The following is a 24,000-nucleotide window of genomic DNA, read 5'->3' as shown; positions in this document are numbered from 1 at the left end:
TTCACCAGTGGTGTTCCCAAAATTCACCAGTGGTGTTCCTGAGCTTCACCAGTAGTGTTCCTGAGCTTAACCAGTGGTGTTCCTGAACTTCACCAGTGGTGTTCTTGAACTTCACCAGTGGTGTTCCTGAGCTTCACTAGTGGTGTTCCTGAGCTTCACCAGTGGTTTTCCTGAACTTCACCAGTGGTGTTCCTGAGCTTCAACAGTGGTGTTCCTGAGTTTCTCCAGTGGTGTTTCTGAGCTTCACCAGTGGTGTTCCAGAGCTTCACCAGTGGTGTTCCTGAGCTTCACCAGTGGTGTTGTTGAGCTTCACCAGTGGAGTTCCCGAGCTTCACCAGTGGCGTTCCCGAGCTTCACCAGTGGTGTTCCTGAACTTCACAAGTGGTGTTCCTGAGCTTCGCCAGTGGTGTTCCTGAGCTTCGCCAGTTGTGTTCCCGAGCTTCACCAGTGGTGTTCCTGAGCTTCACCAGTGGTGTTCCCGAGCTTCACCAGTGGTGTTCCCGAGCTTCACCAGTGGTGTTCCCTAGCTTCATCAGTGGTGTTCCTGAGCTTCACCAGTGGTGTTCCTGAGCTTCACCAGTGGTGTTCCCGAGCTTCACCAGTGGTGTTCCTGAGCTTCACCAGTGGTGTTCCTGAGCTTCACCAGTGGTGTTCCTGAGCTTCACCAGTGGTGTTCCTGAGCTTCACCAGTGGTGTTCCCTAGCTTCACCAGTGGTGTTCTTGAGCTTCACCAGTGGTGTTCCTGAACTTCACCAGTGGTGTTCCCTAGCTTCAACAGTGGTGTTCCTGAGCTTCACCAGTGGTGTTCCTGAACTTCACCAGTGGTGTTCCTGAGCTTCACCAGTGGTGTTCCTGAACTTCACCAGTGGTGTTCCTGAGCTTTACCAGTGGTGTTCCTGAGCTTCACCAGTGGTGCTCCTGAGCTTCACCAGTGGTGTTCCTGAGCTTCACCAGTGGTGTTTCTGAGCTTCACCAGTGGTGTTCCTGAACTTCACCAGTTGTGTTCCTGAGTTTCACCAGTGTTGTTCTTGATCTTCACTAGTGGTGTTCCTGAGCTTCCTCAGTGGTGTTCCTGATCTTCACCAGTGGTGTTCCTGAGCTTCCTCAGTGGTGTTCCTGAGCTTCACCAGTGGTGATCCTGTGCTTCACCAGTGGTGTTCCTGAACTTCTCCAGTGGTGATCCTGACCTTCACCAGTGGTGTTCCCTAGCTTCACCAGTGGTGTTCCTGAACTTCACCAGTGGTGTTCCTGAACTTCACCAGTGGTGTTCCTGAGCTTCACCAGTGGTGTTCCTGAGCTTCACCAGTGGTGTTCCTGAACTTCACCAGTGGTGTTCCTGAGCTTCACCAGTGGTGTTCCTGAACTTCACCAGTGGTGTTCCTGAGCTTCACCTGTGGTGTACCCGAGCTTCACCAGTGGTGTTCCTGAGCTTCACCAGTGGTGTTCCTGAACTTCACCAGTGGTGTTCCCTAGCTTCACCAGTGGTGTTCCTGAGCTTCACCAGTGGTGTTCCTGAACTTCACCAGTGGTGTTCCTGAGCTTTACCAGTGGTGTTCCTGAGCTTCACCAGTGGTATTCCTGAGCTTCACCAGTGGTGTTCCTGAGCTTCACCAGTGGTGTTTCTGAGCTTCACCAGTGGTGTTCCTGAACTTCACCAGTGGTGTTCCTGAACTTCACCAGTGGTGTTCCTGAACTTCACCAGTGGTGTTCCTGAGCTTCACCAGTGGTGTTCCTGAACTTCACCAGTGGTGTTCCTGAGCTTCACAAGTGGTGTTCCTGAACTTCACCAGTGGTGTTCCTGAGCTTCACCAGTGGTGTTCCCTAGCTTCACCAGTGGTGTTCTTGAGCTTCACCAGTGGTGTTCCTGAACTTCACCAGTGGTGTTCCCTAGCTTCACCAGTGGTGTTCCTGAGCTTCACCAGTGGTGTTCCTGAACTTCACCAGTGGTGTTCCTGAGCTTTACCAGTGGTGTTCCTGAGCTTCACCAGTGGTATTCCTGAGCTTCACCAGTGGTGTTCCCTAGCTTCACCAGTGGTGTTCCTGAACTTCACCAGTGGTGTTCCTGAGCTTCCTCAGTGGTGTTCCTGATCTTCACCAGTGGTGTTCCTGAGCTTCCTCAGTGGTGTTCCTGAGCTTCACCAGTGGTGATCCTGTGCTTCACCAGTGGTGTTCCCTAGCTTCACAAGTGGTGTACCTGAGCTTCACCAGTGGTGTTCCCTAGCTTCACCAGTGGTGTTCCTGAGCTTCACCAGTGGTGTTCCTGAACTTCACCAGTGGTGTTCCTGAACTTCACCAGTGGTGTTCCTGAGCTTCACCAGTGGTGTTCCTGAACTTCACCAGTGGTGTTCCTGAACTTCACCAGTGGTGTTCCTGAACTTCACCAGTGGTGTTCCTGAGCTTCACCAGTGGTGTTCCTGAGCTTCACCAGTGGTGTTCCTGAGCTTCACAAGTGGTGTTCCTGAACTTCACCAGTGGTGTTCCTGAGCTTCACCAGTGGTGTTCCTGAGCTTCATCAGTGGTGTTCCTGAACTCCACCAGTGGTGTTCCTGAGCTTCACCAGTGGTGTTCCTGAACTCCACCAGTGGTGTTCCTGAACTTCACCAGTGGTGTTCCCGAGCTTCACCAGTGGTGTTCCTGAGCTTCACCAGTGGTGTTCCTGAGCTTCACCAGTGGTGTTCCTGAGCTTCACCAGAGGTGTTCTTGAACTTCACCAGTGGTGTTCCCTAGCTTCACCAGTGGTGTTCCTGAGCTTCACCAGTGGTGTTCCCGAGCTTCACCAGTGGTGTTCCCTAGCTTCACCAGTGGTGTTCCTGAGCTTCACCAGTGGTGTTCCTGAACTTCACCAGTGGTGTTCCTGAGCTTCACCAGTGGTGTTCCCGAGCTTCACCAGTGGTGTTCCTGAGCTTCACCAGTGGTGTTCCTGAGCTTCACCAGAGGTGTTCTTGAACTTCACCAGTGGTGTTCCCTAGCTTCACCAGTGGTGTTCCTGAGCTTCACCAGTGGTGTTCCCGAGCTTCACCAGCTGTGTTCCCGAGCTTCACCAGTGGTGTTCTTGAACTTCACCAGTGGTGTTCCTGAGCTTCACCAGTGGTGTTCCTGAGCTTCACCAGTGGTGTTCCTGAGCTTCACCAGTGGTGTTCTTGAACTTCACCAGTGGTGTTCTTGAACTTCACCAGTGGTGTTCCCTAGCTTCACCAGTGGTGTTCCTGAGCTTCACTAGTGGTGTTCCCTAGCTTCACCATTGGTGTTCCTATGCTTCACCAGTGGTGTTCCTGAGCTTCACCAGTGGTGTTCCTTAACTTCACCAGTGGTGTTCCCTAGCTTCACCAGTGGTGTTCCTGAGCTTCACCAGTGGTGTTCCCGAGCTTCACCAGTGGTGTTCCCTAGCTTCACCAGTGGTGTTCCTGAACTTCACCAGTGGTGTTCCCTAGCTTCACCAGTGGTGTTACTGAACTTGACAAGTGGTGTTCCTGAGCTTCGCCAGTGGTGTTCCTGAGCTTCGCCAGTTGTGTTCCCGAGCTTCACAAGTGGTGTTCCCGAGCTTCACCAGCTGTGTTCCCGAGCTTCACCAGTGGTGTTCCTGAGCTTCACCAGTGGTGTTCCTGAGCATCACCAGTGGTGTTCCTGAACTTCACAAATGGTGTTACCGAGCTTCACCAGTGGTGTTCCTGAGCTTCAACATTGGTGTTCTTGAACTTCACCAGTGTTCTTCCTGAGCTTCACCAGTGGTGTTCCTGAGCTTCACCAGTGGTGTTCTTGAACTTCACCAGTGGTGTTCCTGAGCTTCACCAGTGGTGTTCCTGAGCTTCACCAGTGGTGTTACCGAGCTTCACCAGTGGTGTTCTTGAACTTCACCAGTGGTGTTCTTGAACTTCACCAGTGGTGTTCTTGAACTTCACCAGTGGTGTTCTTGAACTTCACCAGTGGTATTCCTGAGCTTCACCAGTAGTGTTCCTGAGCTTAACCAGTGGTGTTCCTGAACTTCACCAGTGGTGTTCTTGAACTTCACCAGTGGTGTTCCTGAGCTTCACTAGTGGTGTTCCTGAGCTTCACCAGTGGTGTTCCTGAGCTTCAACAGTGGTGTTCCTGAGCTTCATCAGTGGTGTTTCTGAGCTTCACCAGTGGTGTTCCTGAGCTTCACCAGTGGTGTTCCCGAGCTTCACCAGTGGTGTTCCCGAGCTTCACCAGTGTTGTTCCTGAGCTTCACCAGTGGTGTTCCTGAGCTTCACCAGTGGTGTTCCTGAGCTTCACCAGTGGTGTTCCCTAGCTTCACCAGTGGTGTTCCTGAGCTTCACCAGTGGTTTTCCTGAACTTCACCAGTGGTGTTCCTGAGCTTCAACAGTGGTGTTCCTGAGCTTCGCGAGTGGTGTTCCAGAGCTTCACCAGTGGTGTTCCTGAGCTTCACCAGTGGTGTTGTTGAGCTTCACCAGTGGAGTTCCCGAGCTTCACCAGTGGCGTTCCCGAGCTTCACCAGTGGTGTTCCTGAACTTCACAAGTGGTGTTCCTGAGGTTCGCCAGTGGTGTTCCTGAGCTTCACCAGTGGTGTTCTTGAGCTTCACCAGTGGTTTTCCTGAACTTCACCAGTGGTGTTCCTGAGCTTCACCAGTGGTGTTCCTGAGCTTCACTAGTGGTGTTCCCGAGCTTGACAAGTGGTTTTCCCGAGCTTCACCAGTGGTGTTCCTGAGCTTCATCAGTGGTTTTCCTGAGCTTCACCAGTGGTGTTCCTGAGCTTCACCAGTGGTGTTCCTGAGCTTCACCAGTGGTGTTCCTGAGCTTCACCAGTGGTGTTCTTGAACTTCACCAGTGGTGTTCCTGAGCTTCACCAGTGGTGTTCCTGAGCTTCACCAGTGGTGTTCTTGAACTTCACCAGTGGTGTTCTTGAACTTCACCAGTGGTGTTCCTGAGCTTCATCAGTGGTGTTCTTGAACTTCACCAGTGGTGTTCTTGAACTTCACCAGTGGTGTTCCTGAGCTTCACCAGTGGTGTTCCTGAGCTTCACCAGTGGTGTTCCTGAGCTTCACCAGTGGTGTTCTTGAACTTCACCAGTGGTGTTCTTGAACTTCACCAGTGGTGTTCCTGAGCTTCACCAGTGGTGTTCTTGAACTTCACCAGTGGTGTTCTTGAACTTCACCATTGGTGTTCCTGAGCTTCACCAGTGGTGTTCCTGAGCTTCACCAGTGGTGTTCTTGAATTTCACCAGTGGTGTTCTTGAACTTCACCAGTGGTGTTCTTGAACTTCACCAGTGGTGTTCCTGAGCTTCACCAGTGGTGTTCCTGAGCTTCACCAGTGGTGTTCCTGAGCTTCCTCAGTGGTGTTCCTGAGCTTCACCAGTGGTGTTCCTGTGCTTCACCAGTGGTGTTCCCTAGCTTCACAAGTGGTGTTCCTGAGCTTCACCAGTGGTGTTCCTGAACTTCACCAGTGGTGTTCCTGAGCTTCACCAGTGGTGTTCCCTAGCTTCACCAGTGGTGTTCCTGAACTTCACCAGTGGTGTTCTTGAACTTCACCAGTGGTGTTCCTGAGCTTCACCAGTGGTGTTCTTGAACTTCACCAGTGGTGTTCTTGAACTTCACCAGTGGTGTTCCTGAGCTTCACCAGAGGTGTTCCTGAGCTTCACCAGTGGTGTTCCTGAGCTTCACCAGTGGTGTTCTTGAACTTCACCAGTGGTGTTCTTGAACTTCACCAGTGGTGTTCTTGAACTTCACCAGTGGTGTTCCTGAGCTTCACCAGTGGTGTTCCTGAGCTTCACCAGTGGTGTTCCTGAGCTTCCTCAGTGGTGTTCCTGAGCTTCACCAGTGGTGTTCCTGTGCTTCACCAGTGGTGTTCCCTAGCTTCACAAGTGGTGTTCCTGAGCTTCACCAGTGGTGTTCCTGAACTTCACCAGTGGTGTTCCTGAGTTTCACCAGTGATGTTCCTGAGCTTCACCAGTGGTGTTCCTGAGCTTCACCAGTGGTGTTCCCGAGTTTCACTAGTGGTGTTCCTGAGCTTCACCAGCAGTGTTCCTTAGCTTAACCAGTGGTGTTCCTGAACTTCACCAATGGTGTTTTTGAACTTCACCATTGGTGTTGCTGAGCTTCACTAGTGGTGTTCCTGAGCTTCACCAGTGGTTTTCCTGAACTTCACCAGTGGTGTTCCTGAGCTTCACCAGTGGTGTTCCCAAGTTTCACCAGTGGTGTTTCTGAGCTTCACCAGTAGTGTTCCTGAGCTTAACCAGTGGTGTTCCTGAACTTCACCAGAGGTGTTCTTGAACTTCACCAGTGGTATTCCTGAGCTTCACTAGTGGTGTTCCTGAGCTTCATCAGTGGTTTTCCTGAACTTCACCAGTGGTGTTCCTGAGCTTCAACAGTGGTGTTCCTGAGCTTCACCAGTGGTGTTTCTGAGCTTCATGAGTGGTGTTCCTGAGCTTCACCAGTGGTGTTCTTGAACTTCACCAGTGGTGTTCTTGAACTTCACCAGTGGTGTTCCTGAGCTTCACCAGTGGTGTTCCTGAGCTTCACCAGTGTTGTTCCTGAGCTTCACCAGTGGTGTTCTTGAACTTCACCAGTGGTGTTCTTGAACTTCACCAGTGGTGTTCCTGAGCTTCACCAGTGGTGTTCTTGAACTTCACCAGTGGTGTTCTTGAACTTCACCAGTGGTGTTCCTGAGCTTCACCAGTGGTGTTCCTGAGCTTCACCAGTGGTGTTCATGAACTTCACCAGTGGTGTTCTTGAACTTCACCAGTGGTGTTCTTGAACTTCACCAGTGGTGTTCCTGAGCTTCACCAGTGGTGTTCCTGAGCTTCGCCAGTGGTGTTCCTGAGCTTCACCAGTGGTGTTCCCGAATTTCACCAGTGATGTTCCTGAGCTTCACCAGTGGTGTTCCTGAGCTTCACCAGTGGTGTTCCCGAGTTTCACCAGTGGTGTTCCTGAGCTTCACCAGCAGTGTTCCTGAGCTTAACCAGTGGTGTTCCTGAACTTCACCAGTGGTGTTTTTGAACTTCACCATTGGTGTTCCTGAGCTTCACTAGTGGTGTTCCTGAGCTTCACCAGTGGTTTTCCTAAACTTCACCAGTGGTGTTCCTGAGCTTCACCAGTGGTGTTCCCAAAATTCACCAGTGGTGTTCCTGAGCTTCACCAGTAGTGTTCCTGAGCTTAACCAGTGGTGTTCCTGAACTTCACCAGTGGTGTTCTTGAACTTCACCAGTGGTGTTCCTGAGCTTCACTAGTGGTGTTCCTGAGCTTCACCAGTGGTTTTCCTGAACTTCACCAGTGGTGTTCCTGAGCTTCAACAGTGGTGTTCCTGAGTTTCTCCAGTGGTGTTTCTGAGCTTCACCAGTGGTGTTCCAGAGCTTCACCAGTGGTGTTCCTGAGCTTCACCAGTGGTGTTGTTGAGCTTCACCAGTGGAGTTCCCGAGCTTCACCAGTGGCGTTCCCGAGCTTCACCAGTGGTGTTCCTGAACTTCACAAGTGGTGTTCCTGAGCTTCGCCAGTGGTGTTCCTGAGCTTCGCCAGTTGTGTTCCCGAGCTTCACCAGTGGTGTTCCTGAGCTTCACCAGTGGTGTTCCCGAGCTTCACCAGTGGTGTTCCCGAGCTTCACCAGTGGTGTTTCCTAGCTTCATCAGTGGTGTTCCTGAGCTTCACCAGTGGTGTTCCTGAGCTTCACCAGTGGTGTTCCCGAGCTTCACCAGTGGTGTTCCCAAGCTTCACCAGTGTTGTTCCTGAGCTTCACCAGTGGTGTTCCTGAACTTCACCAGTGGTGTTACTGAGCTTCACCAGTGGTGTTCCCTAGCTTCACCAGTGGTGTTCTTGAGCTTCACCAGTGGTGTTCCTGAACTTCACCAGTGGTGTTCCCTAGCTTCACCAGTGGTGTTCCTGAGCTTCACCAGTGGTGTTCCTGAACTTCACCAGTGGTGTTCCTGAGCTTTACCAGTGGTGTTCCTGAGCTTCACCAGTGGTGTTCCTGAGCTTCACCAGTGGTGTTCCTGAGCTTCACCAGTGGTGTTTCTGAGCTTCACCAGTTGTGTTCCCGAGCTTCACCAGTGGTGTTCCCTAGCTTCACCAGTGGTGTTCCTGAACTTCACCAGTGGTGTTCCTGAGCTTCACCAGTGTTGTTCCTGATCTTCACCGGTGGTGTTCCTGAGCTTCCTCAGTGGTGTTCCTGAGCTTCACCAGTGGTGTTCCTGTGCTTCACCAGTGGTGTTCCCTAGCTTCACAAGTGGTGTTCCTGAGCTTCACCAGTGGTGTTCCTGAACTTCTCCAGTGGTTCTCCTGAGCTTCACCAGTGGTGTTCCCTAGCTTCACCAGTGGTGTTCCTGAACTTCACCAGTGGTGTTCCTGAACTTCACCAGTGGTGTTCCTGAACTTCACCAGTGGTGTTCCTGAGCTTCACCAGTGGTGTTCCTGAACTTCACCAGTGGTGTTACTGAGCTTCACAAGTGGTGTTCCTGAACTTCACCAGTGGTGTTCCTGAGCTTCACCTGTGGTGTTCCCTAGCTTCACCAGTGGTGTTCTTGAGCTTCACCAGTGGTGTTCCTGAACTTCACCAGTGGTGTTCCCTAGCTTCACCAGTGGTGTTCCTGAGCTTCACCAGTGGTGTTCCTGAGCTTCACCAGTGGTGTTCCTGAGCTTCACCAGTGGTGTTCCTGAGCTTCACCAGTGGTGTTCCTGAGCTTCACCAGTGGTGTTTCTGAGCTTCACCAGTTGTGTTCCCGAGCTTCACCAGTGGTGTTCCCTAGCTTCACCAGTGGTGTTCCTGAACTTCACCAGTGGTGTTCCTGAGCTTCACCAGTGTTGTTCCTGATCTTCACCGGTGGTGTTCCTGAGCTTCCTCAGTGGTGTTCCTGAGCTTCACCAGTGGTGTTCCTGTGCTTCACCAGTAGTGTTCCCTAGCTTCACAAGTGGTGTTCCTGAGCTTCACCAGTGGTGTTCCTGAACTTCTCCAGTGGTTCTCCTGAGCTTCACCAGTGGTGTTCCCTAGCTTCACCAGTGGTGTTCCTGAACTTCACCAGTGGTGTTCCTGAACTTCACCAGTGGTGTTCCTGAACTTCACCAGTGGTGTTCCTGAGCTTCACCAGTGGTGTTCCTGAACTTCACCAGTGGTGTTCCTGAGCTTCACAAGTGGTGTTCCTGAACTTCACCAGTGGTGTTCCTGAGCTTCACCAGTGGTGTTCCTGAGCTTCATCAGTGGTGTTCCTGAACTCCACCAGTGGTGTTCCTGAGCTTCACCAGTGGTGTTCCTGAACTCCACCAGTGGTGTTCCTGAACTTCACCAGTGGTGGTCCCGAACTTCACCAGTGGTGTTCCTGAGCTTCACCAGTGGTGTTCCTGAGCTTCACCAGTGGTGTTCCTGAGCTTCACCAGTGGTGTTGCTGGTCTTCACCAGTGGTGTTCCTGAGCTTCCTCAGTGGTGTTCCTGAGCTTCACCAGTGGTGTTCCTGTGCTTCACCAGTGGTGTTCCCTAGCTTCACAAGTGGTGTTCCTGAGCTTCACCAGTGGTGTTCCTGAACTTCTCCAGTGGTGCTCCTGAGCTTCACCAGTGGTGTTCCCGAGCTTCACCAGTGGTGTTCCTGAGCTTCATCAGTGGTGTTCCTGAACTCCACCAGTGGTGTTCCTGAGCTTCACCAGTGGTGTTCCCTAGCTTCACCAGTGGTGTTCCTGAGCTTCACCAGTGGTGTTCCCGAGCTTCACCAGTTGTGTTCCCGAGCTTCACCAGTGGTGTTCTTGAACTTCACCAGTGGTGTTCCTGAGCTTCACCAGTGGTGTTACCGAGCTTCACCAGTGGTGTTCTTGAACTTCACCAGTGGTGTTCTTGAACTTCACTAGTGGTGTTCTTGAACTTCACCAGTGGTGTTCCCTAGCTTCACCAGTGGTGTTCCTGAGCTTCACTAGTGGTGTTCCCTAGCTTCACCAGTGGTGTTCCTATGCTTCACCAGTGGTGTTCCTGAGCTTCACCAGTGGTGTTCCTTAACTTCACCAGTGGTGTTCCCTAGCTTCACCAGTGGTGTTCCTGAACTTCACCAGTGGTGTTCCTGAGCTTCACCAGTGGTGTTCCTGAACTTCACCAGTGGTGTTCCTGAGCTTCACCAGTGGTGTTCCTGAACTTCACCAGTGGTTTTCCTGAGATTCAAAAGTGGTGTTCCCTAGCTTCACCGGTTGTGTTCCCGAGCTTCACCAGTGGTGTTCCTGAGCTTCAACATTGGTGTTCCTGAGCATCACCAGTGGTGTTCCTGAACTTCACCAGTGGTGTTACCGAGCTTCACCAGTGGTGTTCCTGAGCTTCAACATTGGTGTTCTTGAACTTCACCAGTGTTCTTCCTGAGCTTCACCAGTGGTGTTCCTGAGCTTCACCAGTGGTGTTCTTGAACTTCACCAGTGGTGTTCCTGAGCTTCACCATTGGTGTTACCGAGCTTCACCAGTGGTGTTCCTGAGCTTCAACATTGGTGTTCTTGAACTTCACCAGTGTTCTTCCTGAGCTTCACCAGTGGTGTTCCTGAGCTTCACCAGTGGTGTTCTTGAACTTCACCAGTGGTGCTCCTGAGCTTCACCAGTAGTGTTCCTGAGCTTAACCAGTGGTGTTCCTGAACTTCACCAGTGGTGTTCTTGAACTTCACCAGTGTTGTTCCTGAGCTTCACTAGTGGTGTTCCTGAGCTTCACCAGTGGTGTTCCTGAGCTTCAACAGTGGTGTTCCTGAGCTTCACCAGTGGTGTTTCTGAGCTTCACCAGTGGTGTTCCAGAGCTTCACCAGTGGTGTTCCTGAGCTTCACCAGTGGTGTTGTTGAGCTTCACCAGTGGAGTTCCCGAGCTTCACCAGTTGTGTTCCTGAACTTCACGAGTGGTGTTCCCGGGCTTCACCAGTGGTGTTCCTGAGCTTCATCAGTGGTGTTCCCGAGCTTCACCAGTGGTGTTCCTGAGCTTCACCAGTGATGTTCCTGAGCTTCACCAGTGGTGTTCCTGAGCTTCACCAGTGGTGTTCCCGAGTTTCACCAGTGGTGTTCCTGAGCTTCACCAGCAGTGTTCCTGAGCTTAACCAGTGGTGTTCCTGAACTTCACCAGTGGTGTTTTTGAACTTCACCATTGGTGTTCTTGAGCTTCACTAGTGGTGTTCCTGAGCTTCACCAGAGGTTTTCCTGAACTTCACCAGTGGTGTTCCTGAGCTTCACCAGTGGTGTTCCCAAGTTTCACCAGTGGTGTTCCTGAGCTTCACCAGTAGTGTTCCTGAGCTTAACCAGTGGTGTTCCTGAACTTCACCAGTGGTGTTCTTGAACTTCACCAGTGGTGTTCCTGAGCTTCACTAGTGGTGTTCCTGAGCTTCACCAGTGGTTTTCCTGAACTTCACCAGTGGTGTTCCTGAGCTTCAACAGTGGTGTTCCTGAGCTTCACCAGTGGTGTTTCTGAGCTTCACCAGTGGTGTTCCAGAGCTTCACCAGTGGTGTTCCTGAGCTTCACCAGTGGTGTTGTTGAGCTTCACCAGTGGAGTTCCCGAGCTTCACCAGTGGCGTTCCCGAGGTTCACCAGTGGTGTTCCTGAACTTCACAAGTGGTGTTCCTGAGCTTCGCCAGTAGTGTTCCTGAGCTTCGCCAGTTGTGTTCCCGAGCTTCACCAGTGGTGTTCCTGAGCTTCACCAGTGGTGTTCCCGAGCTTCACCAGTGGTGTTCCCGAGCTTCACCAGTGGTGTTCCCTAGCTTCATCAATGGTGTTCCTGAGCTTCACCAGTGGTGTTCCTGAGCTTCACCAGTGGTGTTCCCGAGCTTCACCAGTGGTGTTCCCAAGCTTCACCAGTGTTGTTCCTGAGCTTCACCAGTGGTGTTCCTGAGCTTCACCAGTGGTGTTCCTGAGCTTCACCAGTGGTGTTCCCTAGCTTCACCAGTGGTGTTCTTGAGCTTCACCAGTGGTGTTCCTGAACTTCACCATTGGTGTTCCCTAGCTTCACCAGTGGTGTTCCTGAGCTTCACCAGTGGTGATCCTGAACTTCACCAGTGGTGTTCCTGAGCTTTACCAGTGGTGTTCCTGAGCTTCACCAGTGGTGTTCCTGAGCTTCACCAGTGGTGTTTCTGAGCTTCACCAGTTGTGTTCCCGAGCTTCACCAGTGGTGTTCCCTAGCTTCACCAGTGGTGTTCCTGAACTTCACCAGTGGTGTTCCTGAACTTCACCAGTGGTGTTCCTGAGCTTCACCAGTGTTGTTCCTGATCTTCACCAGTGGTGTTCCTTAGCTTCATCAGTGGTGTTCCTGAGCTTCACCAGTGGTGTTCCTGTGCTTCACCAGTGGTGTTCCCTAGCTTCACATGTGGTGTTCCTGAGCTTCACCAGTGGTGTTCCTGAACTTCACCAGTGGTGTTCCTGAGCTTCACCAGTGGTGTTCCCTAGCTTCACCAGTGGTGTTCCTGAACTTCACCAGTGCTGTTCCTGAACTTCATCAGTTGTGTTCCTGAACTTCACCAGTGGTGTTCCTGAGCTTCACCAGTGGTGTTCCTGAGCTTCACCAGTGGTGTTCCTGAGCTTCACAAGTGGTGTTCCTGAACTTCACCAGTGGTGTTCCTGAGCTTCAGCAGTGGTGTTCCTGAGCTTCATCAGTGGTGTTCCTGAACTCCACCAGTGGTGTTCCTGAGCTTCACCAGTGGTGTTACTGAACTCCACCAGTGGTGTTCCTGAACTTCACCAGTGGTGTTCCCGAGCTTCACCAGTGGTGTTCCTGAGCTTCACCAGTGGTGTTCCTGAGCTTCACCAGAGGTGTTCTTGAACTTCACCAGTGGTGTTCCCTAGCTTCACCAGTGGTGTTCCTGAGCTTCACCAGTGGTGTTCCCGAGCTTCACCAGCTGTGTTCCCGAGCTTCACCAGTGGTGTTCTTGAACTTCACCAGTGGTGTTCCTGAGCTTCACCAGTGGTGTTACCGAGCTTCACCAGTGGTGTTCTTGAACTTCACCAGTGGTGTTCTTGAACTTCACCAGTGGTGTTCTTGAACTTCACCAGTGGTGTTCTTGAACTTCACCAGTGGTGTTCTTGAACTTCACCAGTGGTGTTCTTGAACTTCACCAGTGGTGTTCCCTAGCTTCACCAGTGGTGTTCTTGAGCTTCACTAGTGGTGTTCCTGAGCTTCACCAGTGGTGTTCCTGGGCTTCACCAGTGGTGTTCCTGAGCTTCACCAGTGGTGTTCCTGAACTTCACCAGTGGTGTTCCCTAGCTTCACCAGTGGTGTTCCTGAACTTCACCAGTGGTGTTCCTGAGCTTCACGAGTGGTGTTCCTGAACTTCACCAGTGGTGTTCCTGAGCTTCACCAGTGGTGTTGCTGAACTTCACCACTGGTGTTCCTGAGCTTCAACATTGGTGTTCCTGAGCATCACCAGTGGTGTTCCTGAAGTTCACCAGTGGTGTTACCGAGCTTCACCAGTGGTGTTCCTGAGCTTCACCATTGGTGTTACCGAGCTTCACCAGTGGTGTTCTTGAACTTCACCAGTGGTGTTCTTGAACTTCACCAGTGTTCTTCCTGAGCTTCACCAGTGGTGTTCCTGAGCTTCACCAGTGGTGTTCCTGAACTCCACCAGTGGTGTTCCTGAGCTTCACCAGTGGTGTTCCTGAACTCCACCAGTGATGTTCCTGAACTTCACAAGTGGTGTTACCGAGCTTCACCAGTGGTGTTCCTGAGCGTCACCAGTGGTGTTCCTGAACTTCACCAGTGGTGTTACCGAGCTTCACCAGTGGTGTTCCTGAGCTTCACTAGTGGTGTTCCTGAGCTTCACCAGTGGTGTTCCTGAGCTTCACCAGTGGTGTTCCTGAGCTTCACCAGTGGTGTTCCTGAGCGTCACCAGTGGTGTTCCTGAGCGTCACCAGTGGTGTTCCTGAGCTTCACCAGTGGTGTTCCTGAGCTTCACCAGTGGTGTTCCTGAGCTTCACCAGTGGTGTTCCTGAGCGTCACCAGTGGTGTTCCTGAGCGTCACCAGTGGTGTTCCTGAACTTCACCAGTGGTGTTACCGAGCTTTACCAGTGGTGTTCCCTAGCTTCACCAGTGGTGTTCCCGAGCTTCACCAGTGGTGTTCCTGAGCTTCACCAGTGGTGTTCCCTAGCTTCACCAGTGGTGTTTCCGACCTTCACCAGTGGTGTTCCTGAGCTTCACCAGTGGTGTTCCCTAGCTTGACAAGTGGTGTTCCTGAGCTTCACCAGTGGTGTTCCTGAGCTTCACCAGTGGTGTTCCCGAGCTTGACAAGTGGTGTTCCCGAGCTTCACCAGTGGTGTTCCTGAGCTTCATCAGTGGTGTTCCTGAGCTTCACCAGTGGTGTTCCTGAGCTTCACCAGTGGTGTTCCTGAGCTTCACCAGTGGTGTTCCTGAGCTTCACCAGTGGTGTTCTTGAACTTCACCAGTGGTGTTCCTGAGCTTCACCAGTGGTGTTCCTGAGCTTCACCAGTGGTGTTCTTGAACTTCACCAGTGGTGTTCTTGAACTTCACCAGTGGTGTTCCTGAGCTTCACCAGTGGTGTTCTTGAACTTCACCAGTGGTGTTCTTGAACTTCACCAGTGGTGTTCCTGAGCTTCACCAGTGGTGTTCCTGAGCTTCACCAGTGGTGTTCCTGAGCTTCACCAGTGGTGTTCTTGAACTTCACCAGTGGTGTTCTTGAACTTCACCAGTGGTGTTCCTGAGCTTCACCAGTGGTGTTCTTGAACTTCACCAGTGGTGTTCTTGAACTTCACCAGTGGTGTTCCTGAGCTTCACCAGTGGTGTTCCTGAGCTTCACCAGTGGTGTTCTTGAACTTCACCAGTGGTGTTCTTGAACTTCAACAGTGGTGTTCTTGAACTTCACCAGTGGTGTTCCTGAGCTTCACCAGTGGTGTTCCTGAGCTTCACCAGTGGTGTTCCTGAACTTCACCAGCGGTGTTCCACACCATAACCAGTGTTGTTTCTTTTATATGCTAATTATTTTCTGTGCACGAGAATGTCTAACATATTCTCATTTGCGAACCACGTAATGACAATGAGAATATATTCCAAGAATATATTCTAAGAATATATTCCAAGAATATATTTCATGAATATATTCTAAGAATATTGGAAGAGCATAATAAATCTTAGACATCCTGAGGACTTATTTGACTTTTTCTTTATTTTTTTTTATTTTAGGTCCAGAAAATTAATGATTTTCAAAATTGTGGAAAGAGAGAAAAGGCCTAACACGAAAACTTAGTGTGGAAATAAAGGTTTTAAGACCTGAAAAGAAATTAATATTTATGAAACCAAGTATATAACCAGTCGAATATCAGTGGCAGTGCTGGCACTGGCACTGGCACTGGCACTGGCTGACTCAAGGATAACATTCAGGCACTTCAGTGTAAATCACTGTTGGCACCGTGTATGATGTGTGTCAACAGTGTTATAAATGGTTTAAAAAAGACTAGTTAAAGAACAAGATATGGAAATCGTTATTACGATAACGTATCGCCAGCCAGTGACTTCTTCAGTCTAATACAGAGTGGAAGATGAGGAGGAGTCTGAGGTAATCAGTCCCTTAATGTGTGTCAGGAACACTACAGAGATTGTAGCAGCAGAATGTCGGCTCAACATTACGAAACATTCACAGAAATTTCAGAAATTGCAGATCCTCTCTTTCCATAAACTAAAGGAAATTAATAAAAAAAATGCCTAAAGAAAATAGTTCAAGCCTTGAAGAGAGTAGAATTTAGGAAGATCCTGAGAGGAGTTGATAGATGCAGCAGAGATGTTACAAGGAAGGAACCACCGTTAAGGAAGAACAGGAAAAGTTAAACAGGCAGTTGAGTCGTGAGGTAAACTGGTAATATTTTTTCAGTGAGGTTAGTTAGGAAGTTAACAAATCTTAGGAATAAGCATAATAGTGCTTCTGAGACCAGGGACCGAGTGTGACCGTTCATTAGTAATCTGGAGGATGGGCCAGAATTGAAGACTCGACCCCCACCGCCAAAAACAGGAGAGTACATGATGCGTGAGTACATCCTCACACTGTCATTGATCAGCTGGAGTGTTGTACTTACGTCAGACTGCATGTCTCTGCTTGACTGACCAGACCATCAACTAGGAGGTCTGGCCTAAGACCTGGCAGCAGGAGTGGTAAGTAGACACTTGGTACACCCGAACCCTTACATATACAAGAATGTTCATTACAATGTGAGAGATTTGACTTCTTTACGGCTTACCAGACCACACACCCTATCTTACTATTCCCGCACCATCCCCGACACTGCTGTCCCCCTTCCTGGAGAACGAATGTAGTTTCAGTCGTTGCTAAGAGTTGAGATTCGAACCCAGAAATCAGAGTTACGTGGGTACAGTCCCTCATTCCCATTTTCTCCTGATATCCTCACCGTCTGTCATACGACCTCCACCAGTAACCAATAACTCATCAAATCTTACCTGCAGTGGGGCTGAAGTCTGCCTCTCAAGACCAGGTGATGGCGATACTTTTGAAAATGATGGAATATGGCCAGAAACGTTTTTAAGAACCGTCGGAGAGTGCGTTCCCTCTCGTAGGTTGAGCCATAGAGGTGCCGCTGACGTATTTTGGTGGGAGTGAGAAGCTGTGGATAAACAACGAAGGCAATCATCTCCTGCATCCATCAATAAAATTAACTGAGCATATGCCTGGGTCAGGTCGTGTATGTAAGAGGCGACCAGAAGGTCCATCATCCCAGGGAGAAATGGACATAGAACAGTGAACGAAATAGTTTTGAATGGAGACTCTGGTATTATAATTAAATTAAAACATAGCCAAAAAAGGGAATAGAAAATAAATAAAACGATGATGAATATTGGAATCCAGGACTTTTTTGGTGTTAAGATCTGGTGGAGAATCGTCATGAATTGGCATGTTACATTTCTTTTGGTCACAGCCAGAACGAATGAAAAAATCAAGGAGAGAGAATTAATAACGAACGGTACAATGATGACATTAGAGTCATAGTTATTCGTTATCAGTTTCCAGCCGTAATAAACTGCATGCCAGACGGGAAACACGGCCGCACAGATGAGATAAATCAGTCTGTTCCAGGCCACTTCGTAGTGTCCACTCGGGTGCCTCCTGACGACACCAAGACCCAGCACCTGCGTCACGAGAGACATTAGCGGCAGCGATCTCCACATGCCTACACTTCTTTCGTTACTCTTAGGCTTCTAAACTTGGCTGAGGTCACTTTTGACGTTCACTTGACAAGGACGAGGTGGCTGTTGGGCCGTCAATGATCGTATGCACGAATGGAACATTGACTCAGTAATTTGTGGCGTTCAGACAGGAGAGGAACTAGTGAATACGCTGGTGTTGTCTAAGCACTAGTGAACCATCATCTTTACACAGGTAGATAATCAGTCATGTGTTTATTTCATCGATTGTGCTAACAACCCTGACAGCTGCCTCTTCTCAGCTGAGTTCCGCTGCGCTACCGTTGTTATGCTAACTATTGAAGTCTAATATATGACTTATATTCCATTTACATCATCTGGAAAAGTATTAACGGTTTTCAGAATAATTATCTAAGATTGAGATCTTTCTGGCAACTTGGTCATTTTGGAACACCTATGTAAGTACTACAGCCGAAAGAACTAAGGTTCGATTCAAAGGTGAGGAGAGTTGTATAGGAATGCTTCCTAACCCATGAGTTAGTCAACCAAATATCAACCAATGAACTAAAAGCCCCACAACTTTTCTTCAGTTGCGTTAGTTGTTCACATAACCATTAGTTCATGATCCCATCTGTAAACACAACGACATTGAATGCTCCATGCTGTTGACGAGGGGACTCCCAAACCAGGGTACGCATACCCTAGTGAGGGTATGTGTGTGGGAGAAGGCACATAAAGCTTCTTATTGTAATGGATTTTCCATTGATAGTCACTACCAATGGTGTGACACTTTACCTTTCTGTCCAGTTCTCGCCCAGCAAAGAAGTATCTGCGATGATGTATTTACATGGAATTACTTTACAAACCTGGACAGATTGCATGCTAGTGATGGGATATAGAGTTGAAACCTATCTCTAATACCGCTGAGTTAAATAAGCGCACTTGACAATGTCAGAAAGTCCTAAAAGTATATAGAAAGTATAGCGAACTTGGTCACAGAGGCGTCGAAAGGGGTGCCAGGGGGGGCCGGGGGGGGGCGGGCCTCCCCGGGTGACACCATCTCTAGCGACGCCTCTGCTTGTTCATCATGATATTCTTGTTCACATATCTCCGCAGACTCTCGACTCACTGGGAAAGAACGTATTCAAATCATTGAAACGATTAGGCAAAAGGCCCAGACCAGCTTTCTTTGTGTTCTAGCATCTCAGTGTTGCAGTTAAAATAGGTAATATCTGTTGTATCTTGGGAATGCGTTCTAGTTCTGTGGAGAAACTTGAAGTTTTTGAGATATGTTTCTTAAAAACCTGGGTATTAAATAGGATTTTAATAATGGGATGTTAATAACAAATAAAGGCACAATACAGTGACTGGAACGATACACAAATAACCCGCACATAAAAGAGAGAAGCTTACGAAGACGTTTCGGTCCGACTTGGACCATTTACAAAGTCACACTACTTTGTAAATGGTCCAAGTCGGACCGAAACGTCGTCGTAAGCTTCTCTCTTTTATGTGCGGGTTGAACATTAAAATGGTATAAAATACAGACAGATTGTTAGGTAAGACACATATGCAACAGTTAGGTATCTTTATTTCGAAACGTTTCGCCTACACAGTAGGCTTCTTCAGTCGAGTACAGAAAAGTTGATAGAAGCAGAAGATACTTGAAGACGATGTAATCAGTCCATCACCCTTAAAACTTTAAGGGTGATGGACTGATTACATCGTCTTCAAGTATCTTCTGCTTCTATCAACTTTTCTGTACTCGACTGAAGAAGCCTACTGTGTAGGCGAAACGTTTCGAAATAAAGATACCTAACTGTTGCATATGTGTCTTACCTAACATTATGTGCGGGTTATTTGTGAATGGGATATTACAGTGATAGTACAGTGTAAGTGCAGTGCACCGTCCAGTGCTCCCATAGCGGCCGTTTTACGGTTTTTGGTGCCAATACAAGAAATTGTTTGTGATTAAAAGTGAACGTTGATCAGTGAGATCACTGAAAAAAAATATTTACGAGTGACCAGTGAGAAATGAATCTGGGGAAAGTTATACATTAAAAAAAAAATTAAATGCCAGGAAAATATGATGTGCTCTAGCCAGAGAAAGAAAACAGGGTGTCACGTGACATCTCTTGACTCAAAACGACCCCCTACCCAGCACCTACTTCCCACAGCCATAATCTAGACGCCTCCTACTCCCCATAATCCACCCGCACCCCACAAGCCGCCCATGATAGCATAAAGTAAAGTTGGATGGAGGAAATAAGGTCTGTGGTGGGTGTACAGCATAATGATATGATACTAGTAATTGCTAGTGAAGGGTATCCGACATTCTTCCTCGCCCTGGTATTGCCTAGCACCGCTACTTCCCACTCACCTGACATCCACACACCTCAATAAACTTAGCTGGACATCATACTCTTGTTTTCGTGTATGGTGGAGATCGGGAAGTGTACCCGAATGTTTTTTGATGGGTAGAAAGCCTCGGTTTTATAAATACATCTCACATACCCTATTACGGTCACCAGTGCAGATCAGAAAGGTGAAGTGGAAATCAGGTTTTTTGTGGCACGCAGAGTGAAGTAGGCTACTGGCAGGTGTCATTACGATATACCTATTGGACATGTAAAAAAAAATCCTTGGAAGGAAATCCAGGATCATATGCAATCTGTGCTTTTCCAAGCATCAAATCTCTCATACAAGAATTAACACTGCCTCTTAAAATAGCATGCAACAAGCAAGGTGCTTCTGGATTTGCAATAAAGATACAGAACTTTGGACAGGTATCAGGAGGGTAATGAATAATAATAATCAAGAAAACAAAGAGAAACTCTTGAATAGTCTACCCAAGATATACAGAACATGGGAGGAAAGGATAGGAGTAAAGTTTAATGATGCCCATACCTCTGGTCACAGACTGGGCCTCAGGGGCACTGACCCCGAAACCCCCTCCAGGTATACCACAACAGATGACTCAGGAATAGTCACCCACTGAAAAAAATACTGGAAGCAGAAACGTCAGCTAGCCCAAACCCCACCCACAGGCTAACCCAGATTTGCTTGGGTAGCATTGAAAATTAGGTTGAGCGAATACTAGGCAGGTCCTTACCTGCCTAGTATGGGCCAACAGGTATGTTGCAGTATTCCTCCTATCTTATATTCTTATGTTCAGCCCCCACCCCTTGTGCTAATCCAGAATCAGCCCACAGGACTAGTGCTAACTCTCACTCAGCCTTAGTGCTAGTCTAGACTCTACTAGGGACCCTACCACAGTCACCACTAAAACCTTAAATATACAACCATCATTACACAGGACCATAACCCACATTACAGATGTAGTGGAGGAGGACTTCTTCTGGGGAAAGTGCTGGTCTCCTGGAAGCAGGACTGGGAGGCTCTGGCTTCGCTACTGAAGATTATAGTACAGTCTTAGAAACTGCAAAAATTGAGAACACATCTACCACAAATTACACCCACCCAAAAGCAGAAGGGTGCAAATTCTATTTTTGGGGCATCTGTAAACATGGAATATCAGGAAAACCAAATGGGACATCCAATTTTGAGCATCCCAAAAAATATCGCGACCTCCTGTCTAAAGAAGTGTCCTGCAGATTCTTTCACCTGGAAATGTGTCACTCTTCAGTCCTCCAAAAACAGTGCTACAACACCAACTGACCTGTTTACCAATTAAAAGAGACCAGGAGGTATAGACCCCATAAGATAAACCGTAGTAGTTACAACAACCCCACTCCAAACGATTTTTTAGTGGCAGGAAACGAAGAAAGAAAATAGAAGGAATTAACCAAATTAGTCCACAACCTTAGAGACTTGTTGGATTGGAGGCACAGCCAGTGGCCTCTCATTGACCTCCAGAACCATAACTACTGATGCCAACAACAAAATCCCTCAACAAACACACAATACGACCTCGTTTATGTTTAGTAATATACAGGGCCTTAAGCCATCCACCAAAAACAAAATTCTTTTTATCTGTGGACTTTTAGAAGAGTCAAACAAGATATTTTCAGCCTTCACAGAGACCCACACAAAAGATCACTTCGACAACAAAATATGGATAACTGGGCACAATCGTTTTAGATGCGACAGAAAGAACAGGCAACAAGGGGGGGAGGGAGGGGTAGCTTGTATGTCAGAGTCACTCATCTGCACATAGATGCTGAACACCAGAAATGATGTAGTTGAAGTTCTAACAAAAAAGATCGAGAACCAAAACCTAGTTATCGTGGATGTATATAAACCAGCCAATTTTCAGTAGCTGTTCCTTGAACAGCTACTAAAAATTGATTACTGTCTGGAAAGCCTTTCAGTCCCATCCCCAAGCAACTTGCTACTTAGGGAAGCGACATACAAAATGGAAGAATGTAGGAAATAATGTTATAACAGAAACGATCCCTTGAGGAAGTACAGATGAAGAGTCGCACACACTTGAGCTGCTAAACCTCTAAAATAAACACACCCTAAGTCAGCAGATAGTGGAGATAACAAGACTGTAAAACACACGTGATGTTATTTTCACAAATAATGAGGACCTGGTAAGAAACAATATCAGAAACGACTAATTTTGATCACAATTTAAACGAAGTTCAGACAAACATTCACAGGGGGCCCTTAACAGCAAAATGTATGCAGCTATGAGGATGTCTTCAACAAATTTAATTTAAAAAACAAGAACAACTGGGATCAGGTGAACCATGTCTTAAATGAAGCATGTTGGGAAGATGTCATAAATAACATGGATCTAAACCAGTGTCTTGAAAGGATCAACTTCCTGGCAGCTGAAGTATGTTCAGGGCATATTCCACTAAGAAAAAAGAAAAGAAGAAAACTGGAGAGAGATGCTCCCTCTACAGAACACAAAGAATCACGAAATGAAGCGCGGACCAGGGAAGTGGGAAGTATCGAGCTTAAATTAAAAGATTTATACAGGATCCAGGAGAGACAGGAGGAGCTAAAAGCGATTAGTGAAACTGAAAGACATTCGAAATGTTCCTTTTCATACGCCAAAAACAAAGCAAAAACCTGCTCAGACATGACGGGACTTACACAGATGGCAACAAAGAAATAAGTGAGATATTGAAATCTCAGTATGACTCTGTGTTTAGTGAGCCACTACTCAGTCTATAGTTTGACAGTTCAAATGATTTTTTCATGAATGAGCCTCAAAACTCCCTCAATGTGTGCCAAATTTCAGACATTAACCCAACTCCATTAGATTTTGAGAAAGCCATTCACAACATGCCCATGCATTCAGCCCCAGACCCAGACTCGTGAAACTGTGTTCATTAAGAACTGCAAGAAACCCTTGTCGTGTGCCCTAAGTATGCTATGGAGAAGGAGCATTGACATGGGTGAAATTCCAGTCACTAAAAAGATCGAATATAGACCCACACCGTAAAGGTGGAAGCAAAGCATTAGCTAAGAACTATAAACGAAAAGCTCTAACGTTCCACATCATAAAAATCTTTGAAAGAGTACTTAGAAGAATGATTGCAAACCACTTGGGTTTCCAAAAACTCCACAATCCAGGGCAACAAAGCAAGAAAGTTTTAAAGTAGCTGACAAGAATCACAAGTCCTCTGTACACTGAGTCTCTTCTTACATTCTGTGGGATTCCTTAATATGGCTGACTTACAAAGTCTCATCTCGGTTCATGCAAGGAATTCCACACTGTCTAAATAATCACCACAATGAACATGAACAGCAGTAACACGCGCTCTGGGATGGTATTTTCTCAGGTGAGTAATGTGCAGTCCTCTCTGATTTGCACCTCCCAGGCGTCTTAAAATAATAACTGGGCCTTGACTTGCCTGTGTTGACAAAGGGTCCACCAGACCGTAAGTTCAAGGCATTTCCTAGAACTAGGTCTAAGGCTAACACCTCCTCTCGAACACCGAAAGAATGAGGAGCAGACCTGCGATCATACTACTGCTTCATGACACTCTGGCTGGCCTGGAATTTGTCTGCTGCGCTCCACCCCGCCTGGTCCAGATGTTTCCTGAAAAGGATATTACCTGCTCATCTTGTCCTCTCCAGTACTTTGGAAAAACTGGCCGCTCTCTTTCTGACAGACTTAGAGCACAAAAGAAGAGTTAGACTTGTTGAAATTAATAATGCTAGTTTCTGTCATGCTAGATATCACAGACATCCTATTAACTGGTCGTCTGCTAAGAGTGTTTACTTTTCTTCTAGTCTTCATATACATCGTCGTACTGAATCCTCCCTTATACACAACTTTCCTAATATGAATCCTAGTCCTGACTTTGTCTCTGTAGATGCCTTTCTCATTACATTGTCAAATGATGCTGCAAACTTCAGAACACTTGTGACTTTAGCTGATCTTAATCTCATCCACTCATTATCTCTTCACTCTTCCTGTCCTCTGCCTGGGTGGAAACCTGGGATTTTGTCCTTCCCTCGTGAACCATTAGCTCATCTGCAGTGTTACTTATTTTTTTATCTGTTCTTAAACTACTTACACTACTACTACTACTATTACGCTACTACTACTACTACTATTACACTACTACTACTACTAATACTATTACACAACTATTATTACTACTACTACTTTCTGACTAACACTCCACTCCTGCCACTGTTGTAATACTTATGCAGCTTCTACCAACATCACCTCTGCTTCTACAGTTATACTACTTCCTCGTCTCGTTTTACTACTCCTTTCCCCGCTCTTTCTCGTGTACACAGTGACTCTCGCGCTTCTGTGTTTGCTTAATGAAACAAGTGGGACCAAAACGTCGACTTAAGTTACAGTCTTCTATTTGCGGGTTGTTTGTGTGTTCCAGTCATGGTACTGTGTTATCATCATCATCATCAAAGTGAAAAAAAATAAATGTTTATTCTACAAAGTGACCAAAAAGTCGTCACATACAGAGAAATTTATCAGTTATTGCAGAATGTAAATTA

General features: G+C 47.9%; 1 protein-coding gene across 1 annotated transcript in view; it reads right to left on the bottom strand.

Moving 5' to 3' along the window:
* The window catches only part of LOC138851352 (uncharacterized), a 73,642-nt gene extending 57,022 nt beyond the window's left edge, over positions 1–16,620 (bottom strand). The window contains exon 1 of the mRNA XM_070080394.1: positions 16,351–16,620. Coding sequence (XP_069936495.1) covers positions 16,351–16,620 — 270 coding nt within the window. The remainder of the gene's footprint in view (positions 1–16,350) is intronic.
* Positions 16,621–24,000: the final 7,380 nt, after the last annotated feature.

The sequence above is a fragment of the Cherax quadricarinatus genome, unplaced genomic scaffold, assembly GCF_038502225.1.
Source record: "Cherax quadricarinatus isolate ZL_2023a unplaced genomic scaffold, ASM3850222v1 Contig392, whole genome shotgun sequence".
Lineage (NCBI taxonomy): Eukaryota > Metazoa > Arthropoda > Malacostraca > Decapoda > Parastacidae > Cherax > Cherax quadricarinatus.
Note: the sequence above shows the minus strand (reverse complement) of the source record. Positions and strands in the feature narration are given on the sequence as shown.